The sequence below is a fragment of the Oreochromis aureus genome, linkage group 1 (genome assembly GCF_013358895.1).
Source record: "Oreochromis aureus strain Israel breed Guangdong linkage group 1, ZZ_aureus, whole genome shotgun sequence".
Taxonomy (NCBI): Eukaryota; Metazoa; Chordata; class Actinopteri; order Cichliformes; family Cichlidae; genus Oreochromis; species Oreochromis aureus.
The window spans coordinates 19262873-19280733 of NC_052942.1; the positions used below are offsets into that span (position 1 = coordinate 19262873).

The window sequence follows — 17861 nt, forward strand, 5'->3', positions numbered from 1 at the left end:
AAATGTCTCTGTTATTGTTTCATCTCTCACACTGGAATGATGTTTTTTCTTCTCCAGGGTTTTTTTGAAAATGTCTTTAAGGTTATTTTGCAAGTCACTAACCTGCTATCAGGACAGGACCAGTTTGTCATGCAATACCCAATGGGCACCATTTATCAGAAAAGGTTGGTATTTTGCTTTAAAATAACACTTGTCTGTGCTTTAAAACATTTAAATTGTTTTATAAAATGTATCAAATTAATCTTGTTTTATAAAAATTAATTTTTATAAAATGTATTCCCCACCCCACCCCCAGACAAAAACCCTCTGACGTTGGCAATTCAGAGCTGGGTTCAAAAGAAAAAGGCAATTTCGCTAAGCTCCCTTCAAATTCAGTGCTTGGACCCCTGCTTGATAAGTACAGCAACATCATCTCTCAGGTCTGAGTATGTGTGTGTGTTATCATCATTAGTGTTTTTATCTTTGCTGACATCTACAGCCTGTTTAACTGAGCATTCATCACTCTTAGATGACTACGTTCAATGAAAATCCCTATCCATCTGATGACAACATAACAGGAAGTGTGTGCAGCCTTTCACTTAGTGATGGAAAGCAGGACATTAAGGTGGCAAACCTGACAGAGATGGTGGAGGTACAGCCAACTTACTGCTTACTGTAGGAGAACAGCACAGTCGACATTATTCATTAAACACTGAACATTTTGACACTGCAGTGTTTTGCAGTTGTAATAGAAAAAGACAGATCAACAAAAATAAATACACTGTCTTCCTGAACTCTTCTTTGCCAACACATCTGTCAATATCAAATTTCTCTGCACAGTCATCACGCCCAAAGCAGTTCCAACAGCAAGCATCAGAGCTATAAAAAATTTAAGAAAAAAAGTCTAATCTCAAATCATGTTTTATTGTCAGTTTTGTGTCCATTTTGGAAAATGACTTAAACTGAATATATACCAGTACAGGAGGTATGTAAGTGCACAATAACCTACTGGAAGCACAACTACACAATGAGATCAATTATATGCGTGTGTATCAATAACATGACATCAAAAATAAACTGTTTAAACATCATAATTACTCTCAGTTATCTTTATTAAGATAACATGATTTAGGACCATAGTTTTACTTTTTTATTTTATTGAATTTTTGCATAAGGAATCCCAACAGCTCCTTCATTTGCCAGTTTGTTTGAAATGTCAGTTGTTTTAAATAAGACAGGGTGTGCCTGCAGGCCCAAATGGTGTCTTAACAAAACCCAGATTTTAAGACAGGAGGTGACTTTTACATTCTTAGTGTAGCTACAGGTAGAAGAACGGAGGTGTAAGTACAGTAAAGCTTTCAGTGATGCCTGGTGAATAGTTATAATAGTTTATAATATCTAACTACTAATTCACTAATTAAATATGAATCGAGATGGGTCGGTTAATACTGGGAAGCTTGCTTTAAAACAAAAACGTTGGAATATTTAATTTTATAACACAGAGTGAAATAAGGACTCATTCTTTCCCTCCTTTCACCAGATCTTTTTGGCTCGTCCAAATGCTGCAGATCTGATCAACACTACTGTCGTGTTGGAGAAAAACTCAAAATCGGTGACTATACTCAACATCTCAGACACTAATATGACGATCTTCTTCGGCGTGGAGCCCAGTGCGAATGTGTCACTGGTTCTCCTCTTGTCTCATGGGTTGCCTCCTAATAACACATACTACAGCAACAGAACCGTACTGAACCGCACAGGTAGCTGTCAGCAAGGTCAAATTGGGTCACTAGAATGGCCACACCTCACTCTGGTATTATTTATATGTAGTGATCATAGCAAAAACACTTATTTATGCAGTATATTTAAGTTTTGTTTTTGGGGCTTTTTGCTTTTTTGCTTTAGAGGGCTTTCGCTGGATGATAACACCAGACATGTTACAAAAGACTCCTGGGACTTGGTATATTGATGCAAGAGTTTCTGATTCTGAATGGCAGCCAGACTTGAACCTGAAGATCACCACTTTTATGAGCAAGTGCCTGTACTGGAACACAGACACGCAGGCATGGAGCAATGAAGGCTGTATGGTATGTTTTCACCCGGATAAAATCTGATCATTTGGCTCTTTATGAACTGTATTCTTATAGTAGCATAGGTGAGTACCAGTCAGTGATGTGTTGTGTTTTTCCTCAGGTGGGGAAAGAAAGCACTCCACAACGAACGCAGTGTCTCTGTAATCACCTCACTTTCTTTGGGAGCTCCTTCTTTGTGATGCCAAACTACGTCGACATATCCCGCACTGCAGAGCTGTTTGCCACTGTGAATCAGAACTATGTGGTGCTGGCCCTGCTGTGTGCATTTTTCGGACTCTACCTGATCACACTGCTGTGGGCCTGCTATGCTGACCGGAGGGCACGCTCAAGGGTCAGCCTGTCTCCCGCCAGTTTTCATAAATCCAGCCTTTTTTTGGGTGTATATTTTCATGTTATTTAACATCACAATGTTGTACGTTTTTGAACCTTCAGAGAAAGATGACACTCTTGGAGGACAATCACCCAGCTGCACAGTACAGCTACCTGATCGGCATCCAAACTGGACGTCGCAGAAATGCTGGGACCAGTGCCAATGTAAGTCTTTTTTCCACTGACAGCAGAGATGGGCAGATCAATCAAAATATCATTTCAACTCAGTTTTATTTATATAGTGCCAAATCACAAAAGTCGTATCAAGGTGCCTAGTATCGATTGTATTAATACCAGTGCTGGTATTAGTATCATATTGATACTATCACAATAGGATTGATACTTTGTTTGTATCCTCTAAGTTCAGTATGTAGTCCACTGAACTGTGTTAAAAAAACATTTTAATGAAAAATATACCTTAAACATGCACTATTAAAAATCTCTGAAGCCTTTTGTGTTGATGGTCACATCTTTATTTGTAGCTGATAGCACAATATAGCTTTAGAGACACTTTAACATTCCAGGTCTCAGTTTCAAAATACACAAAAAGCTGAGAAGCGTTGCTTTGTTGCATTAACTAAGTTTTCTCAAAAGCATAAATCACAGTTTTTTAGTGGTCATTAAAATGTGTTTAGGATTTGCAAATTGATAATGAGTCATCTGATACATCATGACCCATTGCTTTCCCCTGCAAAGTATCAGTCTTCACAATACTGGCCCTGTATTTATACAGTATCAGATTGATACCAAAATTTTCAGTATCACGCAGCACTAACTGACAGTTTAACAAAAGTTTTCACTACCTTACAGACAGGCAATGGATTCAGTTCAGTTTATAGTGGGAATTTAGTTGATAAAGAACATTTACATTTAAAACAAGTCAATATATTTGTTAAAAAGAAAAAAAAGTTCCATTTAGGCAAACGAGAAGCAAACACATTCATCGGAAAAAGGACTATGTAAATATGGGCGCCTCCCTAAAGGATAGGCTCATTTAAATCTTGCTACATGTAGAAGACTATAAACCACAATCACTGTGGATGATTACAGAAAACAAACCCGATTCAATGCTCAGACGGGCATCTTAGTGTTGTTTTCAGACAGGATGACATACCTGTCTTTAATGAATAAGACTCTTTTACAGCCAACTCACAACTTCCGACTGACACTGGATTACTGGATAGGTTGACAGAGTCACTCACTATAACAACAATACTATAATAACTATAAATGAAGAAGTATGAAAGAAATTCCTAAGGACTACATGTCAAAGACTATTGTTAACTTGTGTTTTCCTAACATTATTTTGTCATGCACTAATATTATATCTACAAGAAGAGTGAATGTGCTTAAATGCATGGAAGCCGGTTTGAAATTACATATGAAATCAGTCTAGAAACCCCGATCACCGGTTATGTCAAGTCTTCACAGTTCGTTGCACAAGGCCAAAAATAGTACGGTTTTTCAAGTATATACAGTCTGGGTCACTTCATCGGTACGCTGTGCTCTCCCGCAGGTCACAGTGAAGCTGATTGGCTCAGAAGCAGAGAGTAACATACACACTCTCACAGACCCTGAGAAGCCAGTGTTTGAGAGAGGATCTGTTGATTATTTCGTGCTGGCCACACCCTTCCCACTGGGGGAAGTGCAGACCATCAGGCTGCAGCACGACAACTCTGGAGGTCATCCATCATGGTAAGGACGTGAGCAGCAAAAAGTAGTAGTTTGGGGCTACGTCAGATCAGAATGAAGTGCTTTTCATCAGAAATGAGAATGTTTTCTCTCAAACGTACAGAAAGATCTCAGTGGCAACTAATTAAAAACTGCTATTTAAAAATAATAATCTCACACAGCTGTGTGTTTTTTTATCCTTGGATTGTACTGGTAAGGGGCTAGTCAAGGGCGGGGGATGCATGTATAAGGTATTTAAAGATGCATTTAAATACCTTCCTGATGGTTTTATGCCCTCATTCATTCATTTTAAGTTTCTTTTAATGCAAGATGATGCTCATTTTGTTAACTGTGATTCTATTTAGAGTAAAATAGATGATAAAGCATGCTATGATTTATAGTGTGGCTACTAGGAATATATAGATTTGGGTCCACACTAATGACATCTGATGTGTGTTTCTTTCACACAGTATAGTGAGTTAAATAAAATAAGATACAAAATATGAAAAAGCAATTCTTTTTTTCTGTTTTCCGAGTTTGCAAAGTTGCTTTTTATTTCCATGATTTTAATTGCTTAGGTGAATGTTAAACGTGTCGCCTTTCATTTCTGTATATTTTCCTTTAAAGGTACATAAACAAAATGACTGTACAGGACCTCCAAACGCGGCACATGTGGCACTTCTTTTGTGAATGCTGGCTGAGTTCTGAGCGAGGAGACGGCATGACCAAGAAAACCTTCAATGCTGCAAAAGTCAACGAGGTTGCCAGCTTCAGGTTAGAGTTAGAGTCCCTTTACACTGCTGAAAATAAGTTGCTCATCACATCGCTCACATTAAGTTATTATTTTTGTCATTGCGTGTTTCTCTGCCCTCTCTCAGGAACATTTTCCAGACCAGAACATCGACTGGATTTAGAGACGAACACATCTGGGTGTCCATCGTGGATCCTCCCTCACGCAGCCCGTTCACACGTGCCCAGAGGGTTTCTTGCTGCATGTGCCTTCTGCTCTGTACCATGGCCATCAACATCGCCTTCTGGAACATCCCTGTGGATCCAAACTCAACAGTACTCTTTTCAATGGGTGATTACAAAATCTTAGATTATTGTTTGATTACTGGATTGTTACATCTGTTTCTTAGCATGAAACAGCAAAATTTAATTCAAGGTGAACCTGCTCTTTGTGCTGATATTAGCAGTGTTTTTGTTATCTAGGGCTGCATGCCAAAGAAGAAGATGACTGGTTCTTAATAATTACCTACAACACATCTGCATCCAGATGTGCACACAACTCAGCACCTTACTAACTACGCCTGGCCAAGCACTGTTAAAACTGCTGCCTTTTTTGCAGATCCACGTGTTATTGAGTCTTTAGAGTCTGCACTTAAAATCTACTGTTGGTGTGACCGTCAGTCACACTTTTCTATTGTATGGATAGATATTCAGTATTCACACAGAAATAATGTAAAGTTGATTCCGTGAGGTTAGAGAACAAACAATGGCACACAACTCTGCTGTAAACGCTGCAGTAAAACTGTGTTGCTGTTTCCAGCTGTTTATTTGGGTGCTATTAGCCGGAGCTAAATTAGTTGCTTCACATCATCATCACTGTCCCCTTTTTTGTGTCTGTCCAGGTTCAATAAAGATGACCTGGCAGGACCTCATGGTGGGCGTGCAGTGCGGTCTCCTCATGTTCCCAATCAACATCCTCATCATCACAATCTTTCGAAGCATCAAACCTCGCATAGTTCCAAAATCTAAGAAAGCTGACCCCGAGGAGAACCTAAGACCCCCCATAGTCAACATACCGACTGTGCTGAGGGTGCGTTTTATGTTTATATTTGTCTGATGACTCTTACTCATCGCAGAACCTGCAAGCCTGAGACGCTTTCTGAATTTAGTCCATGTCATAGTCCGTGTAGCTCTGGCTTCTCCTTTGCTATTACGTACTTACCGATGCAGTGAAACAGTGCACTGCTCATGTGTAATCTAGTATTTGTTGTTCTTCCCTCCAACAGGATGTAGAGCAGATCATTTTTTTGGCAAGCAAGAGCCCAAGAAACAAGATGCTAGAGATGCACAGACTGGAATCCGTTGCCGATCTCTTCTCTGCCTTGGACAGGTTGAATGAATTAATTCAGCACATGCAAGGTAGTTTTATTTCATTCTTACTTCATACTTTAATCTCAGCAAAGGAAAGAAAAAAGTGACAGATAAAATGTTTATAATATACTCAAATTAACATGAATACACATAAGTAAAATACTATTAGAGATTTTAAAATGATAAAAGAGTACATAAGATGCATAAGCTTATGAATACGGCAGTTTGTTGCTACTTTAACTGACAGAACCAATAACAAGACCTGTGAATGCTTATTTCTTTGCTCTCACCCCATCAACAGTTATTTCAAACAGTCTAAAATCTTAAATTTTTTAACAATTATACTCTTTTTTTTTTAGTAAGGCAGCTGTGCAGTGCACATTTTATCTTTAACAAATGCTCAGTATATGATTCAGACGTCATGCACTGGTTAGTATTCACAGAGGGAGACCTATCTCAAAGAAACCACAGTGGTGAGAAACATGACGCTTGTATTTAAGGCTTATTTTCTATTTTTTAAGGTTGTCAGGACAAAAAAAATCAATACCATCAGACGTGTCTTTTAAAGCTTTCCAAGTAGCACGCTCCTAGGACCTATTTCTTTTTATTCAAATTACACTTTAGGCAAATAATTTCCCCTCTGCCTGATCAGTCCAAGCAGCTGCACTTTTCTGTGACAGCAGTGTTACCTTTCTTCTCAGAAAGAGGTAACTTCAAGGCCTGGCATGCCCGGGCACGCACAGAGAAACGTAACTACCTTCTTATGTACATGTTTAAATATAAATCTTTCTCAGGAGAGAGTGAGAGCGACCACCACTTGGTGTACTGCAGCAAGTTTCTCCTAGCTAGTCTCTGTCATCTCCTGATGTGCCTGGAGAAACTGGATTTCAGATACTTTGCAACTCTAGAACAGTACCAGCAGGCCCTCAACTACACCAACGCACTGGTTCACAAGACTGAGATGGTCTTCAGCAGCCACTTGGCCTACTGGTCAGTACTCCAACTGCCAGTGAGACAAAAATATTTGAGAGCTATTTGTGCTATTGTACTGAACTGGGACATCATGCGTGTTTTTTCTGTCCATCTCATCCCGGCCCAGCCCACCTCCTGCGAAGAAACCAAAGAAGAAAGCAACGACTATCCTGGGCTGCTGGCTGCCATGGTGGTTTGTGTTCGTGGGCTGGTTCCTGTTGCTGTCCATCAGCGGCATTTCAACTTTCTTCACCTTGTTGTATGGCTTTCAGTACGGCAAAGAGAAGTCCATCAAGTGGGTCATGTCTCTGGGCCTCTCCCTTTTTGAAAGCATCTTTATTCTGCAGCCTCTCAAGGTTCGTAAAATAAATCCCTTTTTTAAAAAGTCAGTTTGCTTAGCCGATAATCTTAAGTGTTTTCCTGCATGTCACGCTCTGAGATGTTGCATTTATTTTAAGATACTTGGGTTTCTACAGAATGTTGCAGTTTGTTTCTGTTTTTTAAATTTTTTGCAAATGTGTATGTAACATTATTAGTTTGTTGTGCGGTCTGCTTTTTCTCACAGGTGATAGGCGTTGCTGTGATTTTCGCCCTCCTGCTCAAACCTGTAGCTGTAGACGAGAGTGAAGAAGTTGAGCAAGTCCTGTTAGGTAAGAAAAAAGCCTTATGTAGTCTCTGTGCAGCCAGAACAGGTCAGTGCAAAGCTGCAAGTATATACTGTGATGTGATGTTTTTGTTGAATAATTTTTTTATATTTACAAAAAAGTACCCATTTCTTTTTCTTTTTATAAATCTTGTTATAATAATTTATAAATATTTAATATAAATATTAAAGTTAAATAAAAGTTTTTTTCTTTGATAATAATAATTAGTAGTATTAGTGTAAACTAGGCACTTTTTTGTTACTCTCCATAATGACCTCTTTGTGCTACTTGTGACATTTTTCTCAGCAGTGTGTCAGCATCTTTGCTTTTTTGGTCACGTTTTAAAAAAACCAAAAAATTAGAAGGCCTTATTGTCATTGTACTAAAATATAATGATATTAGGAGAGCCGCTATTGTTTGGTGCATTAAAGTTCTTAACATATTGTCCATTATAACACTACGCATCTGTGTATGCATCAATCTTTTACAACTTAATGTAAATAATTAGATTCATGAATATATATAAAAATTAGTAGATGCAACAAGGATGCATTTGTTGCAAAAAGCAAAATTGTGGTGGACTGATTTCATTTTACATGTTTGCACTGACTTAGAGTCCAAATGAAATGAAACAGGTTGGATGAACCTATTTTGCATGAAACTTAATTTGCGTGTACATGTAAAAATAATCATTCATATTTCAAATTGGAAGAATTTCGTTACCAACATGCAAAGAAATATAGGTTTCATATTAACCTGAGATAGCGTGTAAATATTATTCAACACACAGGAAAGATTTACTGCAAACTCCTCATTCACATTTCACGAAGCAGACCAAGGAAGCCTTTTCCACTTTATTTCAGCTTGGCTGCCGAGAGCTCTGATGTAATCATGCAGATCACACAACCCAAAATTTTTGTTGACAGCGATAAACGACTGATCCTTTTCGTTTCCTGTTACCTTTCTCTCGTGCTTCTGTGTATCCATGTACCCTTTGCGGAGTTTGAGATAAGTGCTTTGAGTCTTACAGTTGTGTCTTCTCCATTTAACAGAGCAACAGGAAAAGTGCAGACAGTACAGCGGCAGGGACACGATGTGAGGATACTGCATTTGACAACATGACCTGTCTCCTCCAACATGCACAGCTGCGACACACGGCCCCCCCTCGCTTCTTAGACAATCTTTTGCACTTATTGTAAGTTTTACTTTCTGGATATAGAGCTGCATAACACATCGTGGTGTTTTGTATGTGTACAGAGTTTCCAGTACCTATGAGAATCTTTTTGAAGTTGTGAGTCAGAGTAATGGGCAATTAAATAACTGTTCTTGTATGTAAAATTCACCATGAATACGTATGTGAAAAAGAGATTTTTTTTTCCTTTTTAAAAAAGTGGTTGATACATTCATTTAATGCTAGTGCAAAACACATATACAGATTCACATATATGTAAACAAGTTAAGAACTATTATCATGGAGTGTGAAAAAAGCTGTCCTTTATCCAATAAAGTACAATAAAGTAGTGATCCAGGAGAAATAGAAGAGAAATTTCAACAGAAAAAAACCCTGCAAAGAATTATTTTTCAGTAACTTTAACACAGCTTCCTGTTTAAATGCTTCCCTATGATTCTAATGGTTAATAGCGTTCACTATCTCCTACCTACTGACTGTAAATGAAGTTGTGTGAAATAGTGCGAAGGTACTTTTATGTTGCTGCTCATCTGGGATCTAATGATTAATTGATTACATTTTTCATTTCACTCCTGTCACTGTAATTGATACTGAAAGTGTGTTTCATGCCTCTTTATCACTCATACCTGCATCTGTGAGATTCATTCAGTCCTCAGTTTGAAACACTTATGTAACAGATCTCACTTCATTCAAGTTTGTGCTTTTGGTTTGGGAATATAAGCTGTTCTTCAGACAGCTGATTGTCCTGTCTTAGATCTTCTGTGCTTAATCACAAATGATTTAAACTATTTATTCACTGGTGTCATACAGTAGTATTATATGTGTGAATTTCAATAAACAGCTCTGCAGTTGCTTAGTTGATGTTTAATGTTTAAATGATTTATAAAATTGAACTCGGGTCAAAAAGAGATGTGTTGATCTGTGTATACATCCCTATTGAATCCCAGAGATGACCAGCAGCTTACATAACAATTAACAGTCACTCCATTAGTAAAATACATCAGTGCACAAAGACTATCACACCAGATCGCCAGAGGCTGGAAAGCTGAACCAAAAAGTGGTATTTGTGACCTTTGCATGATTACCACTAAACCTCTTGCAAATTTTGTATGTTTTTATAAGTTCAATATAAAAAATAAAAAAAAAACTACCTCCCAGCTTTAGTAACTTTCCACACATGTTCATCCACATTTTCCCTGACTGAGGCTCAGGAGGTGGAGCAGGTTGTCCACTAAAGGTCGGGAGTTCAGTGCCTGGCTGCTCCAGTCTACATGCCAAAGTATCGTGGGCCAAAACATTGACCCCCGGGTTGCTTCTGATGCGTTCGTCAGAGTGTGAATTGTGAAGTGCTATATAAGAAGCAGTCCACTTACTATTTACAATCACACTCCCGCATTTAGTTTATTGGGATCTGCTCATCTCAACAGCATCCCAACCTTTGGAAACAGAACTCTCGAGTCTTATTTGGACACCAGTTTAAAAAATAGTCGGCTCAATCACACAGAAAAACACAAATATTATGTGTGTAAAACGGTGTGACCACAGACTATAAGACTTAAGAAATTCAACTCATTCCAATTCAAAACAAGAGCAACCTCAAGGCATTTTATATTGTAAAGAAAAGATCCTACAATATTAGATAGAAAACAGTGGGGAGGAAGAACTCCCTTTCAACAGGAAGAAACCTCCAGGATATGCAGGCTCAGGGAGGGGAAAGAGATAAGGAGAAAAGAAGGGAGACACAGACAAAAACTATGAAAGAGAAAACATGAGCTTTATCAAAAGGAAAACTTTAAGCCTAATCTCTCTCCCAAATCCAAACTGAGAGCTGGAGTGAGGCCTGATACCTGAAGGCTCTGCCTCTCATCCTACTTTTAGGATGAGAAGACTGTCGAAAACCAAATGATCATCCAAACTTAACAGGATGCAGTTTTCACATGATTGTGCCGCTCTTAACTCATACCTGTATTGATCACAAGTGTCAAACAGAAAATGGGTCAAATATGACTTGATGCAATACTATGTTGTAAAAACTGAAAGGATCCATTATGTAAAGAGGTTAGTTTCACATTAACTTAAAACGCAGTATGTTTTACATCATTGAAAAAATGATTTCCTTTTCAGAGCTTTGCCTTAACATTAGGGACCTCTGCTGGTTACCATTGAGATTTACAGGTTGTTGTGTTTTTTTAAGAAAAATTGATGGAAAATTATGTGCAAATCTTACAAGCTTTCCAGTTCCAAATAGTCTTTTATTAAATTATTATTGTAGTATACATTGTTTGGGGGGGGGGTAATATTTTTTTGCAACAAGACACTATTTTGTGTCTTAAAGTTTAACATGAAAGAACAATCCAACATAGAAAAGACAGTGAGCAGATCACAGTTCTGTAGTGTTAATTATCTCTCCATTTTCTCCCAGCTCATGTAAAACTATTAATTAACTGCACGTATAACCCAGCGGGGAAGCTTTTCAAAGCACATCCAGAGATTGCTGAGTCATATTATTCAAGGCCACCGTCTATTTTCCATGCAAGCAGAGCCCAGTGTAGTCAAGTTACAGAAACAATAACAAAAACCTCTCACTACACTTATTACAATAATTAGAAACATCTACCTCTAGTGCCTGCACAGATTTTTTTAATCTATCAAGCAAATTAAAACTCAGAATCTGTGGAGTGTAACGCAAATAAGGTCAACTAGAAACTGAAAAACGCATTACGTGTCCAGTCTTGGTGGATAACAGATGATTAATCCTAAAACAGACTGGCAAGGCCTCGGATGAGAGGTGATAGGTAAGGCAAATGGAGTGGTGAACATACAGTACAAGACCCATGCACACGATCACAAAAGACGGCACAAACTTTTTCCTCTGCTCTGAAACTTTCCATCTAATCAAATCAGTTTGTTGTCTGGCTGCTTTCGCCTGCCAGGATTTTAATTGCAAATTTGTTTGTTCAGTCATAAAAAAAGTGCAGGTATTTTGTAAAACTGACATTCAAAAGGGCAAAAAGAAAACTTTATTTGGAGATACTGTATATAAAACAGATTTGTCAAATATTGAACAATTCCCGGCTGCCAAACTCCTTTTCCTATACAGTTAAATCATGTAAATAAGTCTACCTATATTGCTGTAAGTGTTTTATATTACAGATTTCCATACATGTTGTCACTTTACATCTGTGTCCCATCGCCCCTCAAACGGAAAAGGTTTGAAACCTGATATAAATATACCTTGAAGTTTGAGAAGCTCGGTAATGATGAGCATTTAACGATCCCACAGTGAGAAAAACTGCGTAACACACTGAAAATATGGCTTCTATGTGTCTCTGTACAGCTGAGAAAAACCTCAGTGACTGTTGGAGCCTCGCTTTGGAAACAAAATGGTGACTTTAATGCGTAAAAGGTTGTTCGCCACCGAGATGGCGCAGCCCGCTATACCTGTCAAACTGGTCTGAGACGGGACTGAGCGACACAGTGGATCACAGCAACAGTGTGTGCAAAGCGGAATAAAGGCATGTACTATGAATATCAATCAAACCCAAATCCTTCAGGAAAATCAACACATAAGATCTAAATGTGAACATATTAATTATCACACAGACAAATTAATTATTAATTATCGACAGACTGGCGGCCTGTCCAGGGTGTACCCCGCCTCTCGCCCTATGACAGCTGGGATAGGCTCCAGCGCCCCCCGCGACCCTGAAAAGGATAAGCGGAAGCGAATGGATGGATGGACAAATGGAAAAGGTTAAAAGTCAGTGCGATTTTAAATAAGGAGCGAGAAGGGGTGAACACCCACATGATTGTTTAAGATTTTATCCAACGTGCCACTAGAAGGAAATGAAATCATGTGGCACTTAAAAGTACTGTCTCTCATTAGCTGGTCATAGCTATATAAATGAGGTAATAGATTACATGTATGTTTAATATTTGTGTAAAATTACTTCACCAAGAAAGAGGGAGGAGAGCTACCCAAATCTGATTCAGAGCCTTGAACAATTCCCATTTCCTGTTCTGAGCTGTGTAGGTGACACAGGCCTGTTTATGTATATCAGGTTAAAGCATTTAGGTCTTCTTCTTCAGCTCCTCAAAGCGCCGCGTCAAATCATCAAAGTCAATGTCATCCGAGGTGGTGTTGCTTCTGCCCAAGGAGGATGTTGGGAGTGTGTCGGGAACAGATGGGAGTTCTGGAAGAGCGTTGTTGTCATAAATCCGAGCCGAAGGAGCGGGACCTGGAGAGTAACGGGCATTAATTATTTAGGAAAATGTTTGCAAGGTGAGCATTTTAAGGATAACTTAAGTCCTACCCTACTTTATTTTCCCACCTTGTTAAAATCTACTGCAAACAAGACAGATTAAAATAAATAAATAAATAAATGAATAAATAAACTTCCTCTGTTTCACAGACCTCCGCCACCTGTGAGCTGCACTCTGTAACCTTTGCTTTCATTAGTATGAGCGTCACATACAGCGTCCTTCTGCAGTACGTAAATACACATCAAAGCAGCAAATCTGCTTCCAACAAGCACACCGGAATGCTAATAATACTTAATTTGCACAATAAATTACAAGATAATTTTGTCAAAGAGTTACGTACATAAGAAAACACAAAATATTCCCCCCTCATCATTTAACTGCTGCTGATTGTTGACAGAACTCACCTACGCCCTGGGAAGGAACAGAAGGTTTTTCAGTTAGGTCGTCAATCTGAAACAAATAAATGTATTCGTGATGAAGTCATCCCCATATTTAAAACCAAAAACAAATATATACATATATTTGTTAGTATTAATAAGATTTTGATTAATACTTCATTTCAAAAAGGCAGATGCAAAAACAAACCGAAATAAAAGAAAAAAAATGGAAACCATCACCTTTAGTGTGCAACACTAAACATGATTTTTGGCAAAGGACCTCAGTTATCACTTCTTTCAGTCCCGCTCAGAAAAGCTGATCAGGTCATAGTTAGTAGGTTAAAGTTGGCAAATTTCATGCTACCTACATCTGTGCAGATGAACCTGAATCTGGGCCTACTCTGAGAAATAATGTTAAAGTATGGAGGACAGGCAGAACTGTAAGCAAGCCGAATAAACAGTTCTTCCCTGAGTGGTTCCCTGCCCTGTCCGTCTGTCCATCTTTGGAAACATGAAGGGGGCATGGATGGAGGGGAAGGGTTCAGTCGTACAGACTTACAGACTCGTATGTAGGGGGAGAAGTGGGCAACTGAGGTGGCTGCCCTCCTCCCATGGGGGGCTGGAAGCTGTTGTAGGTTCCAACGGGTGCATGAAACGGTTCCTGGGGGTAAACAAAATAAAAGGGAAAAAAAAAGGTCAAACAAGTTTGAGGAAGGTAGCTAACTGTTGTACACATACACTACAAGGTCAAAAGTATTGGGCCATACCTCTTTTGTGAATGAATGGGTCATTCACTGTCTCTGAACTGGTACTGTAATACGATGTTACCAGTGTAACAAGTCAGGCTGTTAAATGAATCACTAACAGTGCTGACTCAATAACTGTGGAGCTCTAACATCTGGCATTAATATCAGCCCCAAAACTGTGTGCCAAGAGTTCATTGATTCATTCTTCATTGATTCCCATAGGTGTAGGTGGCCCAGTACTTTTATCAATATAGTGTATAGTTCTCATAGAAAGTAAATACAACAAACTAGAATCAATTTCATCCTGGTGATCTTACTACCATTAAATCGTCCTCAAAACAACATGCTTCAAAAGTCAGAAGCAGCTGTGAAGGACTTTTAATACTGTTAAAATGTAACAAAATATACATTTTTCTTTAGAACAAGAGGTGTAAATGCTCTATGCCATCTATGCCTTTCAGAAATGGATGAAAAGCTGATGGGTCACTGCCAGTAGTAACAAATTACTGCTTTGCTAATGTCTTTAGATGTTCTGAGAACCAAAAACAAATTCCATCCAGATACACATGTAGCAATATCCTGAATATGGGCATAACATTATCTTCATGTCATTACAGGGCAAAGTTAGAAAAGTGTTTTTGTTTTAATGTCAGTGAAATGTTGTTCACGTTAAATCTGTTACAGAAAGTAAAAAGCAACACAATATTATTCAACTAAATCATCGTCTTTAAAAGGAAATTCTTACAGCTCCGTTGGGAGGTGGATAGTTGAAAGCTGTTGGCATTGGCATAGCCATAGGCATGGGCATAGGCATATGGATTCCAGGAGCTGGAGGAGCTGTGAATCCTCCACCACCTCCTCCTCCTCCAGACTTCCTGTCATTGTCGACATCAATCAGGTCTGCCTCCTCCCCAGTACACACCTCGGGCTATCCGGAGAAGTAGCGGATGGTAAATAAACAAACAGAGGGCAAAATTTCCAACTTTCACATTGAGTAACAACAGATTCTTTACTGCTTACCCGGACCATGGCGTCGGGCTCATAGGGGACATTGTAGTTCTTTGCAATCTCTATCAAGTAGCGCTCGACCAAGATCTTGGGAGGAGCCTCAACACTCAGTTTGTGCATCAGCTGAAATCAGATATTTGATTAGATGTCGCTAAGAGCACACTAGACAAAAGGTTCATACATTCCTATACAAGCTTGTGGACAGTCACTGGGAAAAAAATTACCCTGTCGTTGACTGTGCCAATCTGGTTTGTCCTGCATAGCTTGCCGTACTCCTTGCTATATTTTGCACACAGCTGTTCAGACACCTAAAAGAAGATTTTAGAAACAAGATTGTCAATACTGACTTGAAAGGAATAGATGTAAATACAAAGTGTTTATTATTACTGGAGACAAATTTTTAGATAGAACTTACAATTTTTAGCTCAGACACTTCTGACTGCAGACGAGGAGCTGCCCAGATGAGGGTGGACACTGCTTCCTGTAAGCCTGGATCTAGTTCTCTAATAATGGGTAAATTGCAACCGAGTTAACAAGGACGAACGCTGAAGGTAAGTAATTTACAATGCTCAGTACTCACTTCATAGACTGAATGAGGCCAAAGCGAGTCAACAGCAGGTCACAGTAAAGCTCTAAGATCTCCATGGCTTCAACCAGATAGTCCTCTCTGATGATGTGCTCCACACGGATCCGTGCCCGCTCATCCTTACCTGATGACAGGTAATCTGCAATCTCCTTCCTGGCCTTCTGAGCAAGCTCAGCTTCATGTTAAATTTGTAGATACGGAAAACAGAAAAAAAATTAGAACTACTTTACAAATAAAGACCCACTTCAGATATTGGAGATCAGCTCCATGACTCACTTTTCTTTTTTTCAAGGAGTTTGAGTCGGTTGATGACCAGTCGGAGGTTGACTCTCAGCCTCTCTGATTTGAAACCTCCTCCCAGCATGATGACGGACAGCCTTTGAACAGGAGAGAGGAGAGGGGAAATAAGTGAAGACTACCTATGGAGCCCATCTAACTTCTATACCACCTCTGATCCAGTGAGTCACTCAATCATGTGAGCATGACCAACCCATCGTAACACAATGACTCCGCACATTCACGCGACACACAACACAAACACACACGTAAACAAAGTCAGGAATAAACATTAAGTTAGTTACCAACACAAAGTATTAAACTACTAACGACTCAAAACATTAGCTTTAGCTTGACGCCGAGAACAGGTAACAAGAAGGCCAGCCATGCTACTTAAACGATACCTTCTTATCGAGTACGGTGCCTTTTTATCTACTAATCTTACAATATTACAATCATTCAATTTTAAAAACCCGAGCCGGTGCTTGTGTGAACAAACCTGTTAGCTACAGCCTTTGCTTTGTTAGCAGTCTTCTGTTATCGTTTGTGCTAGCTACCGACCTAGCTCCGTCGTTTAACGTCAACAAAGCCAAGTCAAATACACTGAAAGACTTTAAGAATTCAGATAGTTTCGAAATAGTTTAATAGGTAAAAAAAAAAATGTCAGAAGCTTACCTGTAAATACGAGTCGAGCGCACACACCAACTTATTTGAGTTTCTGTCTTGTGTTTCGTCGCTCACTTCACTTCCGTGATTATCTCCAGTGACGTCATGGGGAATAACCCAGGGGCGGGGTCGCCGTCTGAATCAAAGGAGCGTCAGGTGCAGGTGTGACCCAGTTGTCAGCCGATGACGTTATTTTTTTTCTTCTTTAAAAAAAAATAAAAAATGTCCCTAATGCTTCTTCTTACAGATAAATATATAAATAAAACAGTTTGTATGCTATTTTAGAAATACCGCAGCTGTCCACAGTACAGGGTAAACCAATGAGTTTAGTAGTTAACAGAGGTAAAGTTATATGGAGGCTCGTTCACTCAAAATACAAAACTTATCACAACTTATCAATTTGTGATATACAAAATTTATCAAGAGTCTTTATTCGTGTATTTTTATAAATTTCTTAACGGACAAAAGAAGATGAAGTATGAATTTTGGGATAACCCAGTTGATAAACTGGAGGGACAAAGGTGGGTTTGGGGACTAGGGGGTATGAATATATTATCAAGATGAAGCAGTCTGTTTCAAGTCTGTGGTTTAACACAGCATATATTAAATTAACTAAACTCCAAAATGATGTATCCAAGTAGGCATTGTACCATAGATTTAAATGAAATAAATAACTGGGCAGCCAAACAACTACAAAGATGTTCAAAATACATGGACTAATCTACAGATATGGTTGGTTAATAATTAAAATAATCAATATAAGAATTCCACTTTTGAAAAAAAAAAAATGAAGAGCTGCTTTTCACTATGCAACTGGTCTTTTCCAATCTGAGAAATTACATGTCTTTGAGCTATAAATACAGTCTTTACATAAAGATATCAAATAACCTTAATACCTCTATTATGCCATAAAAGACGGGGC

The 17861-nt window shown here is 38.7% G+C and overlaps 2 protein-coding genes across 3 annotated transcripts; one reads left to right on the forward strand and one right to left on the reverse strand.

Moving 5' to 3' along the window:
- Positions 1-1542: 1542 nt before the first annotated feature.
- pkd1l3 (polycystic kidney disease 1-like 3) lies at positions 1543-11774 on the forward strand. Its single transcript, XM_039609808.1, has 13 exons — positions 1543-1739; positions 1885-2066; positions 2173-2403; positions 2505-2606; positions 3958-4136; positions 4740-4886; positions 4991-5193; positions 5744-5931; positions 6128-6260; positions 7007-7202; positions 7312-7540; positions 7750-7834; positions 8881-11774. The coding sequence occupies exons 1-13, from the start codon at positions 1622-1624 to the stop codon at positions 8925-8927; spliced, it is 2040 nt and encodes a 679-aa protein (XP_039465742.1). The 5' UTR covers positions 1543-1621; the 3' UTR covers positions 8928-11774.
- A 235-nt stretch (positions 11775-12009) lies between these two features.
- On the reverse strand, positions 12010-17060 carry ist1 (IST1 factor associated with ESCRT-III). 2 transcript variants are annotated; one of them, XM_031744841.2, is made up of 10 exons: positions 16949-17060; positions 16274-16374; positions 15992-16172; positions 15827-15914; positions 15636-15719; positions 15424-15534; positions 15149-15331; positions 14217-14318; positions 13685-13691; positions 12010-13255 (listed from the first exon to the last, which is right to left on the reverse strand). In XM_031744841.2, exons 2-10 carry the CDS (start codon positions 16359-16361, stop codon positions 13089-13091), a joined length of 1011 nt encoding a protein of 336 aa, XP_031600701.1. In that variant the 5' UTR covers positions 16362-16374; positions 16949-17060; the 3' UTR covers positions 12010-13088. The 2 variants fall into 2 exon arrangements, with proteins under 2 accessions (XP_031600701.1, XP_031600700.1); XM_031744840.2 differs by having other exon boundaries at positions 13685-13730.
- Positions 17061-17861: the final 801 nt, after the last annotated feature.